At 34.6% G+C, this 20,804-nt stretch overlaps 1 protein-coding gene across 3 annotated transcripts in view; it reads right to left on the reverse strand.

Annotated features, from left to right (window-relative positions):
- Window positions 1-1,349: 1,349 nt before the first annotated feature.
- The window catches only part of FGF14 (fibroblast growth factor 14), an 801,547-nt gene continuing 782,092 nt past the window's right edge, over window positions 1,350-20,804 (reverse strand). For all 3 annotated transcript variants that reach the window (XM_051984083.1, XM_051984085.1, XM_051984084.1), the window contains exons 4-5: window positions 10,344-10,542; window positions 1,350-4,536 (exon numbers count right to left, since the gene is read on the reverse strand). In XM_051984083.1, the coding sequence (XP_051840043.1) occupies window positions 4,400-4,536; window positions 10,344-10,542 (336 nt within the window). In that variant the 3' untranslated portion in view covers window positions 1,350-4,399. The remainder of the gene's footprint in view (window positions 4,537-10,343; window positions 10,543-20,804) is intronic.

Here is a 20,804-nt window from a genome sequence, read left to right on the forward strand (position 1 = left end):
CTCTAAAGTGTATAAACAAAGTGACTATTTACCCTTGCCTCTTACTGGGTATTCCTCCTCCTTCCTGTGAAAGCATTTGCTAAGCAATCTAAATAGCATGTATCTGTGACTGCAAAGTGGAACAAAGAGTTTGTTACACTTAAGGAAAAAAATTAAATCCCAACACTAGTATTAGTCATGATGAAAAATACCATGTATTAGGGATTTAAGAAATGAATTAAGCAACTGCTACAATGTGCTCACGAGAGTATTTATGAGAAAACACAATAACCTTATTTTGTCTTTCATTTCAACTGTGTTTGGCCTGTCACTTGAGTGTTAAACATCAGAAGAAGGCCTAGGGGGATTTGACTATACATACCACTGCATTTGGGAGGGTCTTCTTTCATTTTTCTCAAAATGATGGTTCTTTTATTGCTTTAAAGTTGGCATAATGCAGTAATAGAATTCCTAGGGACTATCAGACAAAAAGTCATTTAGATGATAAATGAAACAAATATTTCCATACAAATGATATTTGCTATTTTGGCCACACATGCTTTGCTTGAAAGGGAACTACAAGGAGACTGAGTAGGAAAGTGTTTAGTTTGGTTTCAGGAACAAACAGAGCTGCCACTGTTTCATAGAGTCATTCAGTTGAAGACATCTAGCCCATCATGAACATTCTTTCTTATTCTGATGTTGAAGGGTGAATCCGTGTTGATTCCCCTTATATTCTCTGTATGATCCAGCTCTGAACTTAGTTTTGTAAAATGTGAAAAATTCAAACCAGAAAACTTCCATTCCCACTTCTCCTCTGCATTGATGTTATTATACCCCAAAAGAAATTTCATATGATATTCAGGAGATATTTAGCAATGGACAAAATGGAGGCCTATTCTAAATATTTCAGTTTCTATCTATTGTCTAAAGATAAACTGATTGTATCACATCTCTGCCAATGTTGCCAGCTTCTATCGCAGCCAAAAACTGTTGTTTTTTAAAATCTGGTTGGAAAACAAAGCTAGTGCTGGGAAATTTATGTTATGGGCATGGGCATTATGGAAGCAGGGGTGATTGATAATATTTTGAGAGAGAGAGAGAGAGAGAGAGAGAGAGAGAGAGAGAGAGAGAGAGAGAAAGAGAGAGAAAGAGAGAGAAAGAGAGAAAGAGAGGGAGAGAGAGAGAGAGAGAGGGAAAGAGAGAGAGAGAAAGAGAGAGAGAATGTGCAAAGCAGTCAAATATGAAACCAGTAGAAATCAAAGCTCCCACAAAACACACATGCCAAAGGAGGGGCAACTCTAGAAACTTAATGCTTAAGGAATGGATATGTACATAGAAGTATAAGACACACAATCTGAAAGTACAAATCGATTCCATCAGATTTACTATACAGTACTGCGGCAGTAACATGTTTTACTTAATAACAGAAAACTTAATTTGGGGAAACAGAATGGTGAAATCTTATCCTGAAAAACAGCAAGAGAGGTATTATCACGGAGCTAAAATTTTCTTTGGCATGGCAAAGGGGGAAATTGAGTTTACCAACCTATTTACATGACATGTCTCTATATTTGTGGGTGGTGCAATGTTTGCACATTCTATTTCTTACATAAAGTTGTTTGATGTTTTTCAATATGCCTTTGTATAAATATTTTATTCAATATGTTGCATCTGTGTATACAACAAATGATAATAAACACAGAAACTGTACAATGCAGACAAACTCTTTGCATATATGTATGTAAATTTAGTAATACATACCAACAGTTCTTGATACACAGGGCCTACTACATGCAGTTCACCATTGCCATCCTCTTCCCATGCAACAGATGAGACCAGACACAAAATTAAAGGCCTAACCAAAGCACAAATAACAAAGACCCCTCTGTTCTATGTTGAAACATATTTTAGAAGAAACTTTTTTAAGACATCCATTCATAGGAATAAACACCCTTGTAGACAACCCATAGAAACAAACAGACAAACTAAAAGCAAAGATATTACAATTACAGAACATTCTAGTCATTTACAAATTCAACTTTAATTTTAACCAGTCAGTGGGATTTGCAGAGCAAGAAGGACCCAGCAAATAGAGTTGACATTGAAAACAATGGGTATGTTCATGGGAATGGGGGAGAGAGAATGGGGATTTGAGTATATGGTACTTAGAAGCCCCCCATCTCTTTTAATCCCATGTGTTTGCTGTTTTTCCTTTGTCACAACACAGAAAGAGACCATGTTTTCACCTCCCCACCATGTTACAGGAGAATGAACTTCACAAATTGTTCTTCACCTTCCAAAGTTAAAGTCAAATAGACTTATCCTGCATTTAAAATGGAATTAGAGAAATTAAAAATAGCTAAAAGAATCACTTTGTCTATTTGTCATTTAGTGTCATCCATGGTACTCTATTCAAACATGATACTAAGTTTTATTTATTAAAACTGACTCCAATATGAAAATTTCAAAGCATAAACAGTTCATTTATACCAAATTATTAATCAGCTAAGCAGACCAAAAATATTAAACAACAAGTAAGGGCTCTTATGATGCTTAGTGTGAAGTAATGACCAAAGCATTCTCCAGTAAAGACACTGCAGATGGGGGAAATGGTGACCATGTCATCCATTTCTATGGACATACTATCAGGAGGCCAGAACATTGATCCCACATGGCATTTTCCAGGACTGAGGTATGGATTGGTCATAATTACTTCTTCTGAGAACCAAAATTTAGGTTTCCTAAGCATACACAATTTTCATTATCTATTAAATCTTTGACAATTTAAACATTAAATATTTTGAAAATTTTCACTTTTAAGAGCTGACATTTTATATGGCATTATTTATCCCTTAACCAACTGCTATAACCTCTACACTGAGCTCAGTGAACAGCCCTAAGTGTCATCAATAAGAATCTGCCCCACTCCCTCAAAAAGCAAAGAAAGAAAGAAAAAGAAAAGAAAAAAGATGAAGCTAAAAGCTGATCTTCTAATGAGTTGGTTTTCCTTTGTTTTGTTTTTGTTTTTATTTTTTTCATCTATAGCAATTTCAACAGACTGTATTCTGAGATCAAGGCAAGGCACCTGTAACCTAGCCATTTGTGGGCGTGCCCCAAAGAGCTGGGTTAGAGGTATGTACTGGTGAAATACACAGTACTGGACTCGGCATGCTGAGCTAAAAAAAATAACCTTTTTTTCCCTAATATGTCCAGTTTAAAAACTTGTCATTAAACACCAAAAATATTAAAGTCTAATTTATAACTAACCTTTGCATTGCTGCTTCAGAAAATAACACAACAGCCGCCTTGCCCATGCTCTGCTGAGTATGAGTGGAATGCAGCCAAAAATTGGGATGGTATTAAGTTCAGTTCATTAAAAACTGGAAAAGATTATATTTGAAATGGATTTAGGTAGCGCAATTCTTGTTAGTCATAATTATTGTTTTTCAAATAATGAAGATTAGTAGATGAAAAATGAGCCTTAATTCAGGCCTACAAGGCCTACAGAGTTCTTTGGACCCACTTTCTCAAAAACCAGTGGGTCTTGCTCGCTGGGCAAGGCAAATGTTACCATTACCAGTAAGCTTGTGATATGTATAAAACACACACACACACACAGAAAGAAACTATAGGGGGATGTCAAACACTTAGAAAGCTTTCTACTGGTCATGTTTGACACATTTCCCTCCCCAAGTATGCTGACCTCAGGAGCACAGTATCTGATATTAGAGCATATTCATAATTTAATCAATAGTGTAAGTCAACGACAACAACCTTATTCTTTATAGATGCAATTTATAGTTATAGGTTTAGAAGGCTTCCTGATTCCCTGATTGCTTTCCAAACTCAGCTACCTGCAACATTTAAGTTTTAGAGAAACACAATCCCTGCAAAAGATCACAGACAGAGGAGCGAGCAGCCTCGTAAAAAAAGGGGGAGAAGAGAAATCCATAATAGCATGGGGTTACAGCGTCTAACTAGAAAGTACTCAGTATTATTGGTGTGCTACAAAATTGAACTTAAACACATGGATTTTGCTGAAACTGGACTCAGAAAGGGATTACGGGTAACTGTCAGCAGGCAAGGTATCAAGTGTATCAAGTGAAGTATGTCATTCACATGAAGTGTCACACAGAAAAGATATTAAAAAGGCATTCCATATCTGGTAGGGCATTCCATGGTCTGAGTTTAGCTGGTTATCCAGGTGTCCTCTTGGAGTGGGGAGAGCAAGGGAAGGGAAGAGGGTGCAACACGTTGAGCTTTATCCATTTGCAACAAGTCTGTTCGGAAGCAGCAAAGAGCAAGCCTTCACTTGCTTCCAGCTGCTCCATAGATCCCAGAGCCGGAATGTCTGGCAAGGATAAAGAGCTCAACTTTGCTCAGGATGCGTTAAGTCACCACACCTGTGAGGATCTGGCTATGTGGTCTTACTCTTGTTCACTGGTTTGCCTCCATTCATTATTGCAGACGCACTTGTGCTTTTACTTGGAGTCACCCCGGCCTTTGGCACTGTTTCTCCAACATCGTGCAAAGATGGTTCTCTGTACATGGCAACTGGGGTTTGGAAGAAAGACAAAAAGAAAATTCACTTACTCAAGAGAATCAGCAGTTAAGTAAAAGTTACTTTTTTAAAAAATTACTTAAAAAAGAAGCAAGCAAGTAAAAAAAGTGTTCTCCCTTTCTAGTTACATGGACTTAAAGGTCAACTAGTCAGACTTCCTTCATTTTTGGAGGGAGAAATGTGGTCCAAAGACAATTTTTTTTTTCAAAGTCATACAAGTAGCAAGAGAACCAATTTTTGTTGTTCTTGTTGGATTTTTTTTTTAATGTCATCCCTAAATCCCAAAGCCAGCATGGTTTCTACTCTACTAGTCTACCTGAAATATTTTACAGGCAAATTGTGAATGTTAAAAGTCATGAAAAATATAGAAATAGGGCTAGCACCCATGTCTCCTGTCTCAGTCTTTTATTTCTCCCATACCAAGTAAATCGCCTTTGAAAAATGCCTATTTGACATTTTATCTTTTTACATTGAATCTACCATCTAAGGTTCTTTCCATTTCTGAGAAACTTATAGATAGTAGGGATTTCTAGGTGTTGTGATAAAGTGAAGTTTAAGAAATGAGCTTGTTTGTAATAAAAAAAAAATACAATCTACTTGGGTCATTTCTGATTCTTCTAGACTCATCATAAGCTACACTTTTAAGAAATTAAATGTGCAAATCTTGGCCATTTCTTGTTGCAGGCCATTCATTATTATTCTTTTTCTTTCAAGTGTTTCAGGGCCATCACATTCACAAAGTCAGAGTAATCCAATATTATAATGAAGGAATCCAACCTTAATTATGCCAAAGCTTTTCAGTGAGCATTACTTAGTTTAAAATTTGCCCTTCTCCTCCTGCCTTGTTAATCATACTTGAACCAGTTTTTAGCACCTGCATGACATTTATTGTCATTCTTTATATGCTTTTTTAAAAGCATTCTTTTTTTTTGTTTCATTCTATACAAAGCAGAAAGCACAGTGTGAAAAGAAAGTGAGCGGGAAGCTGACATTTAACTCAGCTCTGAGAAATGTTCAGAATGAGCCTGGTGATGACGTACTTAATCACAATAGATGCCTCTTAGGAGGACATTCCAGGAAATACTAGGAAAGCATATTTCAGTGACCAGTGGGTGGAAGAACAAGAAATACTAGAAATAATCTGCCAGCAGAAATCCAAATGAATCAGAACTAGCCCAAAGGGGCTTCAGGTATTTCAGGTATAAATCTTTTGTAGAAAGTACATACCCATTCGGTTAGGAAGCTAGAGCATTAAAGCTGCCTGGCTGATGGATGTAACAGAATCTCCCTTTCTACTGCACTGAACCAGGTAATATTTCACTGAGATACAAGTTTTACAACATTTATGGAGATCAAGGTAGTCTAACAGATTAATCCTCACACAGTGGTTTAAAGGGAACTTTGTGTTGCTGAATGAGTTTAGTATCTCTCCCTCCCTTTACAAATTATAGTGGGAGACAGAAAGATCAAAGGAGTGACCTTGATTTCCAATACAGAAAAATTGTAGAAGAGATATGAAGAACCTAATAATCCTTAAGTAAGCAAGTACTTATCTCCTCTTTAGTACTTCCAATAACACCGTTTAAATATGTCCTTAGTTATGGAAATATGAATTTAATTGATCTTTTCCTAATACCCATTTGTAGCAGGTTATGTTACATTAATGTGCCCTTCCACATAAATGTTTGCAAAGTACTTCTGTTTTTTAATTATTGGAATGAATCTTGTTGAACTCTTTCTGCATTGGAGGAATTAAATCCAATTCCAAAGTTTATTAATAATAAGAAGAACTAAATGGATAAAGAATGCTTCTTACACAGATGATGTGTAATTGAATAATTAAGAAGTTCCATCATTGCACAGATTTGGGACAGGTACTACAAATGGACTAAGAATGAAACAAGAGAAAGAAGGCAGGTATTTTGAACAATACTTGGACTTCTTGAAACAGAAATTGATTTTGTGAAATCGTCTTCTGGTGATGTTACATGGGTACTGATCATGGACCCTCTGAGAATAATTTCTAGAAAGATGTGGGAATAAGAAAACAGGTGGATGACATCTCTATTGTAGCAAAGGAGAAAATGCCTCATATGCAAGTCAGGTTCATTGAAGTATGAATATGTATGTAGATTATATTTTTAAAATTCCCTTCAAGAACAATACTTAAATCCCACCATTGAAATCTAATGTAGTAAAAGTGAGAAAGTTACCTTGTTTCCTTATTCTACCTCTCTGATCAACTTCTCTTAGCCTCCTCATTTCATTTTGTTTCTCTTACATTGAAGAAAGAATTGTCCCTTTCATCTATTCTGGGTTAAGAAGATTCTTAATTTTTAGATTTCAAAGAGCTTGTGAAATAAGGGAAAATAAATAAAAGGATTTGAGATGTCAGCAATTCTTCAGTTAAGCAGATTATAAAAATTGAACCATTGAGTCAAAATGCCCAGGTAACAGCAAAATAATATAATTAGTGAAAGCCCAGTGCCTGGAATTGCATTTCCTGTTGGGTAATATGCAGCATATGCAATCCCCTCTCTCAGTCTACTTCCAACCATTCTAGTTCCCCTCATTATTATGAGGTGTCCTTTACTTTCTTTCACTCCCTTACTTATTATACTGGAACCAATTTTTGATACTACCTGACTCAGTTCAAAGCATGTCCGAGTATACTCAGACACCTTTTAGATATTGTGATGATAAATTTTTTTTAATTTAAATAATATACATTTTGAAGCCAAGATTTCAATAACTTGAAACCAAAATTTCTGATATACCTGAACTGATTCAAAGTCTCAAATTATTCTATAAAAAGATTTTTTTTTTTTACTAGAAAAGATGTATAAGATTTATAAGTAGTAGATATTCAAGATAGGTATAAGGTATACCTAGCTTCCCCTTGATGAGTTCAAGTTACTGGAAATTATGCTAGGTGTGATTGATGGGCTACAATTAGTCATCTTTCAAAAATCATGAAGAAACAGAAAGGAACCATCTAATCTGAGGAGAAGATCCTCAGATTTAAAAGAAGGAAAGACAAACAAGAAGGAAGGAAAGGAAGAAAAATCAAGAAAATGAAGCCCTCAAAGTATAGAAAAAAGGTGACAAACTCAGAGATATATCCTTGGATACACTGACTTGGAAAACCACAAATGAATATTATCTATGTTGTGTTGTTTTTAAATTTTATTCTGTTAAATATTTCTCAACTACATTTAAATTTGGTTCTAGTCCCACTTAGTTTATGTACCACAAATCTGATACTTGTGCTCTGAACCAATGAATATGATTTCAATTCCTGACAAAATTCTAAAATTATTATAGGGATAGTAAGAAAACATGGAGAAAAGGAAGTAAAGTAAAATAGAATTTTAGCAAATTAACCAAAAACCCTAGCTAAATGCCGCATATTTTAATGGATTCTTTTTTTTCTATGAATAGCAATTAAAATTAGTTTTCAAAAGTTGTGATCTACAGGAAACTTAAATATACCTGTGTTAAGTATCATTTTTTGAAAATTGCTTTAGTTTTTCAGTCTCTTACACTTTGACATATTGTATTTTTTAATGGAAAAGAGAAATTTGCTTCAGTGCTACTATTTTATATATTGTATGAGAAACTAGCATATCATTAGATCTTTTGTTTTAAATGGTAAGGGTATGATTTAAAACTGAAGGGAATATATAAAATAAATATTTCTAAATTCTGAATGCAAATAAGTAGAGCTGACATTTTGTATGCTTTTCAGGATCTTTTTTCTTATGTAAATACTTCATTAAAACTTCTTAAAATGACTATATTTGAGGTTGCCAAATAGACAACTTAAAATAATGAAAATCATTGTCTTAAAGGAAAAAAAAACTAACCGAGGTGAGTAGTGAGATCTGTCATCATTTAATGATTTAGTCCCATCTTGGAAGATATTAAGTAGTATGTCTTAGGGATTTTTGCTGATCAACATTTTTGTCTATGTCTGATATAAATACATAAATGGCAAGTTTACCAAATTTGTAGTTGATGCAAATCTGGGAGAGGAAATTAATGATAGTATTCAAATATATCTTGAAAGTTTAGGCTATTTCCTTAAAATGAAATGTAATACCAATAAACATAAGGTGGAAGAGGCAAGACTTGGGTAGAAAGAATCCTCAGAAAAAATTCTGAGGATTTCTATAGATCTCAAAGTAAACCAAAAAGATGATACAAAATCCAGGAAAATAAATGGGATTTTTAGTAGCAAAAGCAACATCATTCTATTGCATTCTGGCTCATTTTTGGATGAGCACACATCTGGAGAATTGTGTTCATTTCAGGACCACATTTTAGGATGGATACCGAGACTTAGGAAGGAAATTGAGAAGAAGGCAGCAAAGGTGGTGTAGCTTCTCAAGATTAAATCATATGAGAATCAGTTGGGGATATTTACTGTAGAGAAGAGAAGAATTTAGAAAAGACAGGAAAAACTGTCTCCAAGTATTTGGAGAACATTCACTTGAACAAAATATTAGATTTCTTCTCTTTTTGTAGAAGTAGTGGGTAGAAATTTCAAAGACACAAATTCAGATTCAAGAGAAAAATTCTAAACAATTAGATCTATGCAAAAGTGGAATAAACTGCCTTTGAAAGTAGGGTCCTCCTCCTTCACTGCTAGATGTCTTCAAGCAAAAGTTGGATGACTATTTGTCAAAAAAGTTGCTGAAGATCCTATTTTATAAGCTGAAATTGATGGGCACTGAAATACACTCCAGTTCTGAAAGTCTGCAGTCCTATTGATGAGTTTAAAATATAGAGAAAATAGAGAAAACATTTCATTTAAGGAAAGAAAAAAAGCAAGGATAGAACAGCCTGTGCTGGTTAGAATAACATCTTTATCCTCATTCGATAGAGTTGATTTTTTGCATAATAAAAACAAAAATCACTAGAACAGCCTTACAGATTTGAAATCCCTTAAAATCAAGTTTAACTTTGTAGTTCTCAGAACAAGTGCAACATGGAAAGAAGTAAATGGCACTTTTGATGGAATTGTCACTGAAAAAGGCGTAAATGTTTTTTGATTAGTTAACAAGACTCCCTTTTAGGACAGCTGTGCAGAAATATGATCAAAGACAATGTGTGATGTTTAACATGACAAATGACAACCTTTGAAAAATCTTAGCAAGATAAGGCATTTTTTACAATTTTATAAGAAGAATGAAAATTAACATGTTTTGAAATCTATAATGTCACTTGATTCCATAAGTTTGGGATATGTTTTCTAATCTTTGCCATGTTCAAGAAGGAAACTGTTATTTTAATCTAGGCTAATCTACATAAGCAGATAACAACAACAAAACTGTTTTGTCCTTGGTATGTAGAATTTCTGAATTCCCTTTCTTAATGTAGGCTTTTAAACTTACAATGTACATTTATTTTGAAAATTACCAAATCATTATTACAGTGGAATAGATGTTGCCAATGAGAGGTGCATTATGCTAATTGAATACTGAAAATAAATATAGTACAATATCCAATATTGACTACTAACACAGAAAAAGAAATCATTTTTAATCCCATGAGGAGAGTTTTATGATTTGTTTTGTATAAATTCTACAGAGTTAACTTTGGGCAGAGCCACATAACATATGAATTATTGGAATACAGATCTTAAACTCTTCTTTCTATTAGGGAACAGAGTGAAACATCAAATCTAGAGGCTAGGGAAAGAGGAGGAACTAAAGCTTAAATAGCAGATAATTCAATTAACTATTTTAAAAATCTTTTTAATCCAATCTGAAAGTAATAATATAAATGTGAAATTTACCTTCCAATGGCTTGGGTAGAAAATGAGCTGCTGGTTTTGTTTTCTTCACTCTGTTTCCCTTCATAACTTGCCCTTCCTTGTTAAGACCCAAGAACCAGGCCCTACCAGATTCTTGTTGTCTGTACAGCATGGATGAGTAGATTACATAATAGTTTTCAAAAACAGATTCTTTAAACTTGCATTCGGGGGTAAAAAGTTCCTGTAGGGAAGAGGAAAAAGAAGAATAAGTTAGAGCAAAGAATGACTACATTTGGGTTTTTTTGGTAGTGGTGTGTTAATTTTTGACAGCCAAAAAGGTCCCAGGCTGCTTTGATTATAACATAGGCAATATTTTTAGAACTTGAAGCAGAAGACCTCTTATTGGATATAGAATAGCTTAGGATCATTTGAGAGAAATAAGAAAGCTATATAGATAGAAAAATATAAACTATAGAAAGTTTTGGATTTTTACAATTTAAAAAGAGTTGTAAGGAGAAAAATATATTAAATAGCATCAATATAATAAAAGAAAATCACTGAAGATTCCCTATTATCCACCAAATATTCTTATTCTTCCCAAAGAATAAAGCACAAAGAAAAAAAAAATCTACATCCTTTCTATGAGCATTATATGGTAAATATCAATCAATAGATATTAAATGCCTACTGTGTACCAATCCCTGAGCTGAATGCTGCCAATACAAAAAGAGGCAAATGACAGTCTCTGGCTTCAAGGAGCTTACAATCTAAAAAAGGAAATGATATACAAATACATAAAAAAGCTATACAGCACAAATAGGAAATAATTAATTGAAGGAAAACATTAGAATTAAGAAGGATAGGAAAATTTCCTATAAAAGGTGGGAAGTTTCTCTTCAAAGTTTTACCTTTATGATTCATTAAGGAATAGACGAGCCCAGGAACTCCTTTATCTTAAAAGGTCACTTCAAGTACCCTCTGTCATTAGGATCCCTTTCTCTAATTATAGGTAGATGACAGAGTTCATTCCCTCCAGTGCCCAAGCAGTCATCCCTCCATTTCTCACCAGGTTGTCTACCTATGGACTTGCCACATACTTCATTCTCTATCCCCCTTCCCTATTTAGCTTCCTTTTGTGTTCTTCTCCAATTATAATGTAAACTTATTAAGGAAGGAACCATTTTTATATTTGCGGTATTTAGTAAGTACTTAATAATCACTTGTTGACTGATTAGAGCTAAAAAAAAAAAAAATCAGACTTACGTAGAGCTGCAAAGGATAACAGAGACCATCTAGTTCAGCCTCTTCATTTTATAGATGAGGAAACTGAGATTTACAGGTTCAACCATGTGCTCAAGGTAATCACAGTCTGGGAGGACTCAAGAGCTGGCTTTGGAGTTATGAATACCTGGGATTCTGCTTCTATCACACACTGAATGTATGACATTGGGTAAGTGACAACTTCTCCAAGCCTCACACAACTATCTTAGATTATACATTATACATTATAAAGATGCTGACCTGAATTGGAAAAAGACATTTTTCAGCTGGAACTCCTAGTACTAGAATTTGAGGAACTTTGGGATTAATCCTAAGATTTCATTGGAAATTGGTTTCTAACTTTCATTATACTGATGAATTAAAATGCAGAAGAAAATATGATATCAATAAAATAATGATATCAATTTGGAGCAACTATATGGTACAATGTAGAGTGCTGGAGCTCTAGTCAGGAAGCCTCATCAACTTCAAAAATCTGGCATCAGAGTAGTTCTGTGACCCTAGGCAAGTCACTTAATCCAATTTGCCTCAGTTTTCTCATCTGTAAAATGAGCTGGAGAAGGAAATGGCAAACCACTCCAGTATCTTTGTTGAGAAAACCCCAAATGGGATCATGAAGAAATACAACTGAACATCAACTCAGTGTATATACACATATCTGCATGTATGAGATTTGTTAGATTTATATCAATGAATAATCGTATTATTTCATGTCATTCTTCATAAAAACCACCTCTTGGAATAAATCGATAATGTAATTAGCTATGTGATGAGAATACTGGATCTTAGTTGATCAATAAGAATTCAGGGTAAGTACTTAACAAATTGAATGGTCAGCTCCAGGGCATGTCTCTTGGATATTAACCCAAGAGGATTCTCATTGTGAAGTTCAAATGAATTAACATATTTAAAGTGTTTCACGAATTTCATAATATTATATGGGTCAAAATTCTATGTACTACTGGATCAATATTTCTATTAAGGAAACTGATAACTTTGAATGGGCATTTTTTAATTCACAGCTTTACTATAAAGTAAATATAAATGTATAGACATGAATAACTCTAGCAAATATGAAATAATGCATTTGCTATAGTCATTTTTCCCCTTGAGAATATGGCAGTTGTGTGTGTTAGTGAATAAAATTCTGGATTTGGAGTTAGGAGGATCCAAATTGAAATCTGGTCTCAAGCATATATTTGCTCTGTCACTCTAAGTCATCTGTCTGCCTCAATTTTTTTTTATCTGTAAAATGGTGATATCTCCAATGTAGTTGTAAAGAGAATGAAACAATATTTGTAAACCATAAAATACTGTCTAAACATTAGCTATTACCAAGGCAGGGAGTGGTAAGTAGTGCAGTTGATAGAGAAATGGACTTGAAATCAGGAAGACTTGTCTTTATAAATTCAAATGCAACCTCAGAAATCTATTAGGTAGTTGACCTGGGCAAGTCACTTAACCCTGTTTGCTGTAACTTTCTCATCTTGCAAATGAACTGGAGAAAGAACATGAATATCTTTGTCAAGAAAACTCTAAATGGTCATTTAGTCTGGAAGGACTCAACAATAAAAACAACATTACCAAGGTGGCTGTTATTGTTACTACTATTACCTTTATCACCAATACTACAAGAAAAGCAACTAAGAGGAAGACTTTTTATCAGATTGTGGGGTTTTTGTTTTTTAGTCAGTTCCATAATTTTTGAGTGAGAGCACAACGTGGATTCACTGTATCACAAATTAGTCCCTCATTAGCAAGGAAAATAATCATGGATTCAATGTTGTTGAGCCATGTCTAACTCTTAATGACCCCTTTGGGAGTTTATTGGCAAAGATAATGGAATGGTTGATCATTACTTTCTCCAGCTCATTTTACAGATGAGGAAATTGGGGCAAACAAGGTAAAGCCCAGAACTGGCCAGAGTTACACAGTCACAAATGTCTGAAGTCATGTTTGAACTCAGATCTCCTGACTCCAGACAAGGTACTCTCAGAAGCTTGGAGGTGGTAAGCCCTCCCTCCATTCAATAAAATAGAAATCTTCCTGTTTGGTTATTCTATTCCTCATAGTGACAGTTCACAAGAAAAGACTTAACGGCCTATGATCCTTGTATTGAGTTTATACAAATGAATATTATCACAAAACCAAAACAAATTAAAAAGAAAATTGCAATAAGAGGTCAGAGTTTATCAAATTAGCTTAAGGGTTGGTTTCTGATTGCCTTCACACTCCCTTGATGCTTTTGAGTTCATCCTGATTACACTCAGCCTGTATATAAATTGTCCTTTGTTCCTTTTCTAATATGAGGCTATAATAAAGGAAATAAAAGGACATTTGTTTTGTTTGACTGCCTGCCCACCCCCCTCTTCCATCTCATGTTAGAATTATCCAATGTAAAATTACCATTTTACAATCCAAGGTGTATGGAATTGCTAGTGATGAAACTCCTGACAGTGCAAATTAGCAACTATCTATAATTTAGTCTCAATAAGTAGTCTGGGAACCTAGCAGGGTAAATAATGTCCCCACAGTCACAGAACCAATATGTTTAAGAGGCAGGAGGCAAACCCAGAGCTTCCTAACACTGAAGCGAGCTTTCTCTGTCCATTGTACTATAATGCCTGTTGTCTTTTCACGTGATATTTTATAAATATTTGTACATATCTATACACTATTATTGACACTACAACATACACTAAAAACAAAATTATTATTAAAATAGTTATTAAGCATCCTCACGTGTGCTTTAATATTGTGCCAACAGCTGAGAAAAATGTAATTTGGAGAAGTAAGGACCAGCATTAGCAGTCTGCAGATGGGAAGCTAACTAGAAAAAGCAAGCTTCCCTGAATTCTCCGCCTCCTCAATTTAATCATCATTGCTAGTTCTTATCAGCTTCTGCATGACTACTCTTTGTGGGGTGCTCATTTCTTTCCACCTCATTCCATTTTGGCTCTAAGGTCCAGTATCTTCTTCCTACTCATCAATGGACAGTGACCATTTTTTCCCCTGCCATTGATACCCAAGGTTCATTGAAGTCCATGACATCAGGAACTGTCTCCTTTTTTCTTTTTGTGAGCCTAGTACTTTGCATATACTTGGCATGTGGCAAGTAGTTAATATATGTCTTTCCATAGATTTAAAGACAAACAGATTTTGGTTGATAATTCCATGCAGCTGATGTTTTGATAAGACTTTGGGGCTATGTTTAAATTCCATGGGAATTATATTTTGAGAAGTCAATAGTAGCTTTTGTTTTCCTTTTCAATAGGGCCAAATTAACAAACACACACACACACACACACACACACATGCCTCCTATGCGTGTGTATGGGGGAAAGGATTATACTATGCTAAGAAATGAGGACATAAATGAAAACAAAAACAGCCCTTTCCCTAAAGGAACTCACAATCTAATCAGAGTAGATAATTTAAAATTAACAGTAGCAAAAAATACAAACATATATATACATGATAAATTTCAGAGAGAAGGTAGAGACATTAAGGATATGTTTTGTGCAAAAAAAGTAAAATTTTATTTGAGGCTCGAAGGAAGTGAGGACATATAAGTTAGAAGGAAGAACATTCCAGACATGAGGGATAACGTATAAACATGAATAGAATGAGGAGATGGAGGGTTTCCTGTGAGGAACTGAAATGATTCAGCACTGGGTCAAAGAGATAATGGAAAGGAATAAAGCATCAAAAAACTAAAAAGGTAGGAAAGGTTCAAGTTAAGAAAGCCTTTAAAAGAGGATTTTATATTCTGATCCTGGAAGTAATAATTGAACCATTAGAGTTTATTGAATTTCGAGTGACATAGACCTAAATTTGGGATAATAAGGGAGGAGTTCCATAATGAGTTGTAGAACACTTAAAATTATATGTATTTGGGTGAGCATAGGGTAAAAAGAGGTTCTTAATGGGACCTAAGTGGCCTTAAATGGAACAATGTACCAATATGACAGTTTTATGTGTTTGGATGTCTAGTGTGTAGCATGGAATGTGTACAGAGAGCTTTCAGTATTGGAACTCCCCCTACCATTTAGATCTCATTAATGATAATGGGTAGGATTTGAGAAGTTCAAAGCAGTTTACATGTCTGAGCATGTGTGTGTTTGTGTGTGCTATCACCATGTATTTTTTTAAATATATAATTTATCTCTCCTCAAGAAGCTATGATGATAGAAGGAAAGCTTTAACTAAGAGGTTGGAGAGATTGTAGTTGTCTTTACAGGATCATCCTACTTGAGGTCAGAGGGGGTCATCAGCATTAAAATGCTTCCCACCAGCAGATGATTTTATTTTGTTTGTTAGCTTGTTTGTTTTGGATTATAGGATTTCTTACAAAATCATCTCCCATAGGCAAAGAAGGGCTGTAATCTATGGAATATGAAGAGTAATGAAAAAATAAATCCTAAAATTTTGAAGTTTGGTTTAAAGTGTCAAATGAATCCAATTTTTTCCTCTGGGAGCAGGAGACTGGTAACTTTACAAGTGGGGTGGAGTTTTTGTTAATGGATTCCATTCCTGGAGAGAGAGAGAGAGAAAGAAAGAGAGAGACAGAGAGAGAGAGACAGAGAGAGAGAGAGAGAGAGAGAGAGAGAGAGAGAGAGAGAGAGAGAGAGAGAGAGAGAGAGAGAGAGAGATGTAGAAATGATGAAATACCCAAATCCCATGGATTCCTTGAGATAAAAAGGAAAATTCCCAAAGGATGAAGAGTTGATACTGGAAACAGACTAGCTAGGTCTCTGCTCTGCCTGACAGCATCATAATTCAGAATATTATTTCTGTCCAAGCAAATGTTTAATTTTTCCCCTTTTCTCAACATAATTTCTTTAGTTCTCTAATACATTATAATTTCCCTCAATCTAATCCCATGTCATACTTTAGAGGAAGTCTGATAAATAATGCTGTATATACATTTGTGACTCAGGATAAATAAATGGAATGCCATAAATCTGAGATCTCCTGGAGACCAATACAAACAATGCATTAGCTAAAACTATACCTTCCAGGACAAACAGATTAAAACCTGAAATATCTATTTGTCGTTTTTAATACAATCCATAGTGACCAAATCTGTTCTTTATTAGTTAGAAGAGAACACAAAAGCAACAAACAACAGAAAGCTATAAAAACTGATATAGAGGATTACTCAAAATAAATAAATAAATAAAAGAAGCTAGTGACTGTTTTTGTGTTTGGGTGTAGGCTATTGACCAAATGCTACCATCAGGCAGATAAGAGGCAGTATCTGCACAGCCCTGATCTTGCTTCTGGTCTAACCCCCTGGATCCATGGAAATATGGTTGGCAACTCCCTTTTCAGGAGCTGCTGACACAACTACTATGTCCCTCCAAAAGAAAATTCTTACTACCACAATTATAGGCTCTATCAAACAATTTAATATTAAAAATTTGTGATTTTATCAATGAAAATGAAATGAAAGGATGAAAGAAGATATGTTATTTTTTGGTCTCCTACTTCCATTTGACTTGGAGATGAAACTTTCTATGTATGTTGTCTCCCCAAATGTGATTTCCTTCTAGCCTCTCCTTTTCTACTTTATCCCTAATATTTAGTAAAATGCATTGCACATAGTAAGCACTTAATAAATGTTTTTTTCATTCCTTCATTTATCCATTCATCCATTCATTTATTTTCCTTTGAACCAGGATTTATGAGGAGTTTGTATTGGAGATTGAACTGTCATAGAGAAAACGAAAGATATCAGCAAACTAGGAATCCATTATTTTCTTATTATTATTATTTATAAATGTTAGGGATAATCAATGATTGGCCAACAATAGATCCTAGGTCAAGCCCCAATTGGTAACTATTTAGGCTTTGACTGACTCAGAGTAAATGTAAATAGCATGCTGTGTTTGACCAGAAACCCTGAGGGTCTTCCCTTCTTGAATTGGATGGTTTTTTTTTTTTTTTTTTTTGACTAGGTAAAGCCAATTCTTTGTCTCAATTCTCACCTAGCTTAAGTCACAAAATGGGTACTGCCTCAGTCATACTAAGACCTGTTAATGTCCTTAGCTTAAAAACAAACAAAAAACAAAATAGAGTCTCCCACTGCATGCAGGGCCATCTGCAGTAATCCTGATTGTTCTCTGGCCACTGGACCCTATGGCTTTCCAGGAGAAAATGAGATTGGTGAAACTACATGGCTTACCCTCACTTATATCCAACTCAATTGCATGTCATGGCAGCATTGCCCTGATATTATGGTCTTCTAAAAAGAAGAAAAAACAATAACAACAATAGGGATAATGTTTCCTGTCATTTCAGTGATGAAGGGGATGTTGTGGTGAGAAAATTCCCTCTTTCATGCAGGAACCCATCTTTTCTATAACATTCTATGAGAGTTGCCAAAAGCACTAAAAGGTTAACTTCCCTAGAGGTTACCCAGATAATGTATGTTCAATTTGGAATTTAACTCTACTTCTTCCTGGCTAGGAGTCAGTTCTTCAACATTAAGTGTTTATTATGTGCTTTCTATATGTTAAGTGCCAGGGACACAAAAAAACATAATGTCTCCTCTCATAAGAATCCCAGCTATGATGAAAAGTCATAATTTCTCATAGCTAGCAGGATATTCAGTCTTGGCCTTTTTCTTTCAGCAATTATGGCATTAAACCATTTTGGAAAAAATGACATATGCCATCTTTTAAATGTCTCTGTAGAAGGCATACAATCCCCTTTGGCAGATGTGCATGTGAGGGATACTCTACATAAGATTTTCCTTTGTGTTTTCTCACAATTTCAGTTCATTAAACTTGGTTCCATCCTTCACTGAAATGAAAAATTAAACAATATGTTCTGATACTGTGTGATAGTACTTTGTACTGTTATCAAGTCATTTGCAATCTTTTTAGACAAAATTATTCCATTAAAATTTATGCATATGTGTTTGTCATATACTGAATTGCTTGCTGTTTAGGGGGACAAGGTAGGAGGAAAGGAAGGAGAAAAAAATTTGGAACACAGGGTTTTTCAGGGATGAATGCCGAAAATTATCTGTGCATGTGTTTTGAAAATAAAAGCAAAAGAAATCTATGCATATATTCATATTTTCACAGATCTAATTTTTCTAATGCTTCAAAAACTTTGCTTTAAAAGGGACCAGATTATTTCTGGGTTTTTCCAAAGCTTTCAACTTCTGAAGCTTAAAATTTAACCAAGCATTTTTTTTTTTAATGATTAAATACTGTGGTTGACCCTGAAGATATGGATACAATTAACAGCTCTAATTTATATATTGTTTTAAAACAGTATATAGAAAGAATTTTGATCATAGCAACCTTTTGAGATGAACAGTTCAGGTCTCACTCTTTCCATTTTATAGATGAAGAAACTAAAAACAATGATTAAATCACTTGCCCAGGTTAAGAGCTTATAACTAAAACTGATGTTTTAATAGCAATTGGCAAAGAGAAATGTCATATGCTTTCCTTTGCTACAATTCCTGACATTGATTTTACAATCTAGTGTATATTTGTGTGTGTGTGTGTGTGTGTGTGTGTGTGTGTGTATGTGGGAAGAATTGACCCACACACAAATATTCAGAAGAATGGAATCCAATTAGATCATCCGATCATCTGATAGGTAATAATACTGCTTTGAAATTTTTGAGGGAACCAGGGATGTTCTTGGAGAAGGTGGCATTTATTCTGTTGCTTGACAGATCAGTAGAAGAATTTCAAAAACTAGAACTGGGAGAGAGAGCATTGCAATAATTAAGAATTGCATGAAGAAAACACAAAAGTTAGAAAATACTGATGAGGGAATACAAAGACAGCACATATTCCAGTTTGGCTGGAATCTGGCACATGTAGAAGGAAGTAGTATCAGATCAAGGAAGAAATGTAGGAAAATCCCTTTTTTTGTTGTTTAGATTCTTGAATTATATAAAATCATTAAAAAGTTTTAAGCAGAAGATTAATATGTAAAGGTAGTTCTGTTAGAGATATGAAAAATGGGTAGGAAGAGATAGGAAGAAAATAGGTTTAGAAATCAAATAGGATCCAGAAGGGTCAGAATGAAGGCCTATGATACAAAGGTAACTTTAGGACTGGAAAAGAGAATATGGAATTTAAAGACATTACCGAAGTACAATACACAGGAATTGGTTGCTTTCAAAAGGGACAGATTGACTTAATTGTACAAGAACTTAGATCAGTTATATTTATGCAGAGTATCTGAATTCTTCAATATTATATGTTTCTATTCTCATTCTGCATCTCAAATCAATCACCTCTGTCAGGAGTAGATAGCATGTTTCATCATTAGCCTACATAATTAAGATTATATCTTGGAATATTATAGCATTATCGTTCAGAGTTCACAAATCTTTCAAATTGTCTTTTTTGTTACTGTAAAAATTGTTCTTGTTCTGCTCATTTCATTTTTTTTATCAGTTCATACCAGTCTTCCCTTGTGTCTCTGAAACCAATCTTCTCATTAATAATAAATAAATAAATGCAAACAAATAATCTATTTAGAGACAGTGAATCTATCTATAGTAGATAGAAAAATAATTTTGAAGACTTTGGTTCAAGTCTAACTTCTCACAAATCCACTTATGTGATGCTGATAATAGTCACTCCAATAAATCTGTATACCTAAGTATAATTTTGAGTGTAACCATGTTTTGCTTTAATATTTTTAATTAAGAAGTAAGGTAAGGTGCTATGGGCCAAAACTTGAAACAAGGTACTAAGTGGAATTGAGGAGACAATGGTTAAATCTACTTTAGCATTTATTTAATCCTATAACAAATAATGGTTTCCTAGTGATATAATGATTGGTTTATATCAGTATAGAGCATATAAGCTGGGAGCCTCAGCCAGGATTCAATTTGGAGAGAAGGCAAGGACTGGCGGCAGAAGCTTAAGCTGCCAACGAGAGAGATAGGCCCCTAAGAAAGCTAACAGGGCCGCAGGAAAGAAGACAAGACTTTGAAAGAGATAATAAAGGATTTGGACTTTAACCCCTGGCTACTTGTATGGTGATTACTGAACTGAAATGAAGGCTGCCTCCAGAGACCTCAAGAAAACCTCAACAGAGAACATTACATTTTAGAGAGAACATTACAGTAGGGGCAACTAGGTGGTGCAATGGATAGAGCACTAGCCCTGAAGTCAGGAAGACCTGAGTTCAAATGTGACCTCAGACATGTAACCCTTCCTAGCTGTGTGACCCTGGGCA

Source organism: Antechinus flavipes, chromosome 3, assembly GCF_016432865.1.
Source record: "Antechinus flavipes isolate AdamAnt ecotype Samford, QLD, Australia chromosome 3, AdamAnt_v2, whole genome shotgun sequence".
Classification (NCBI taxonomy): Eukaryota; Metazoa; Chordata; class Mammalia; order Dasyuromorphia; family Dasyuridae; genus Antechinus; species Antechinus flavipes.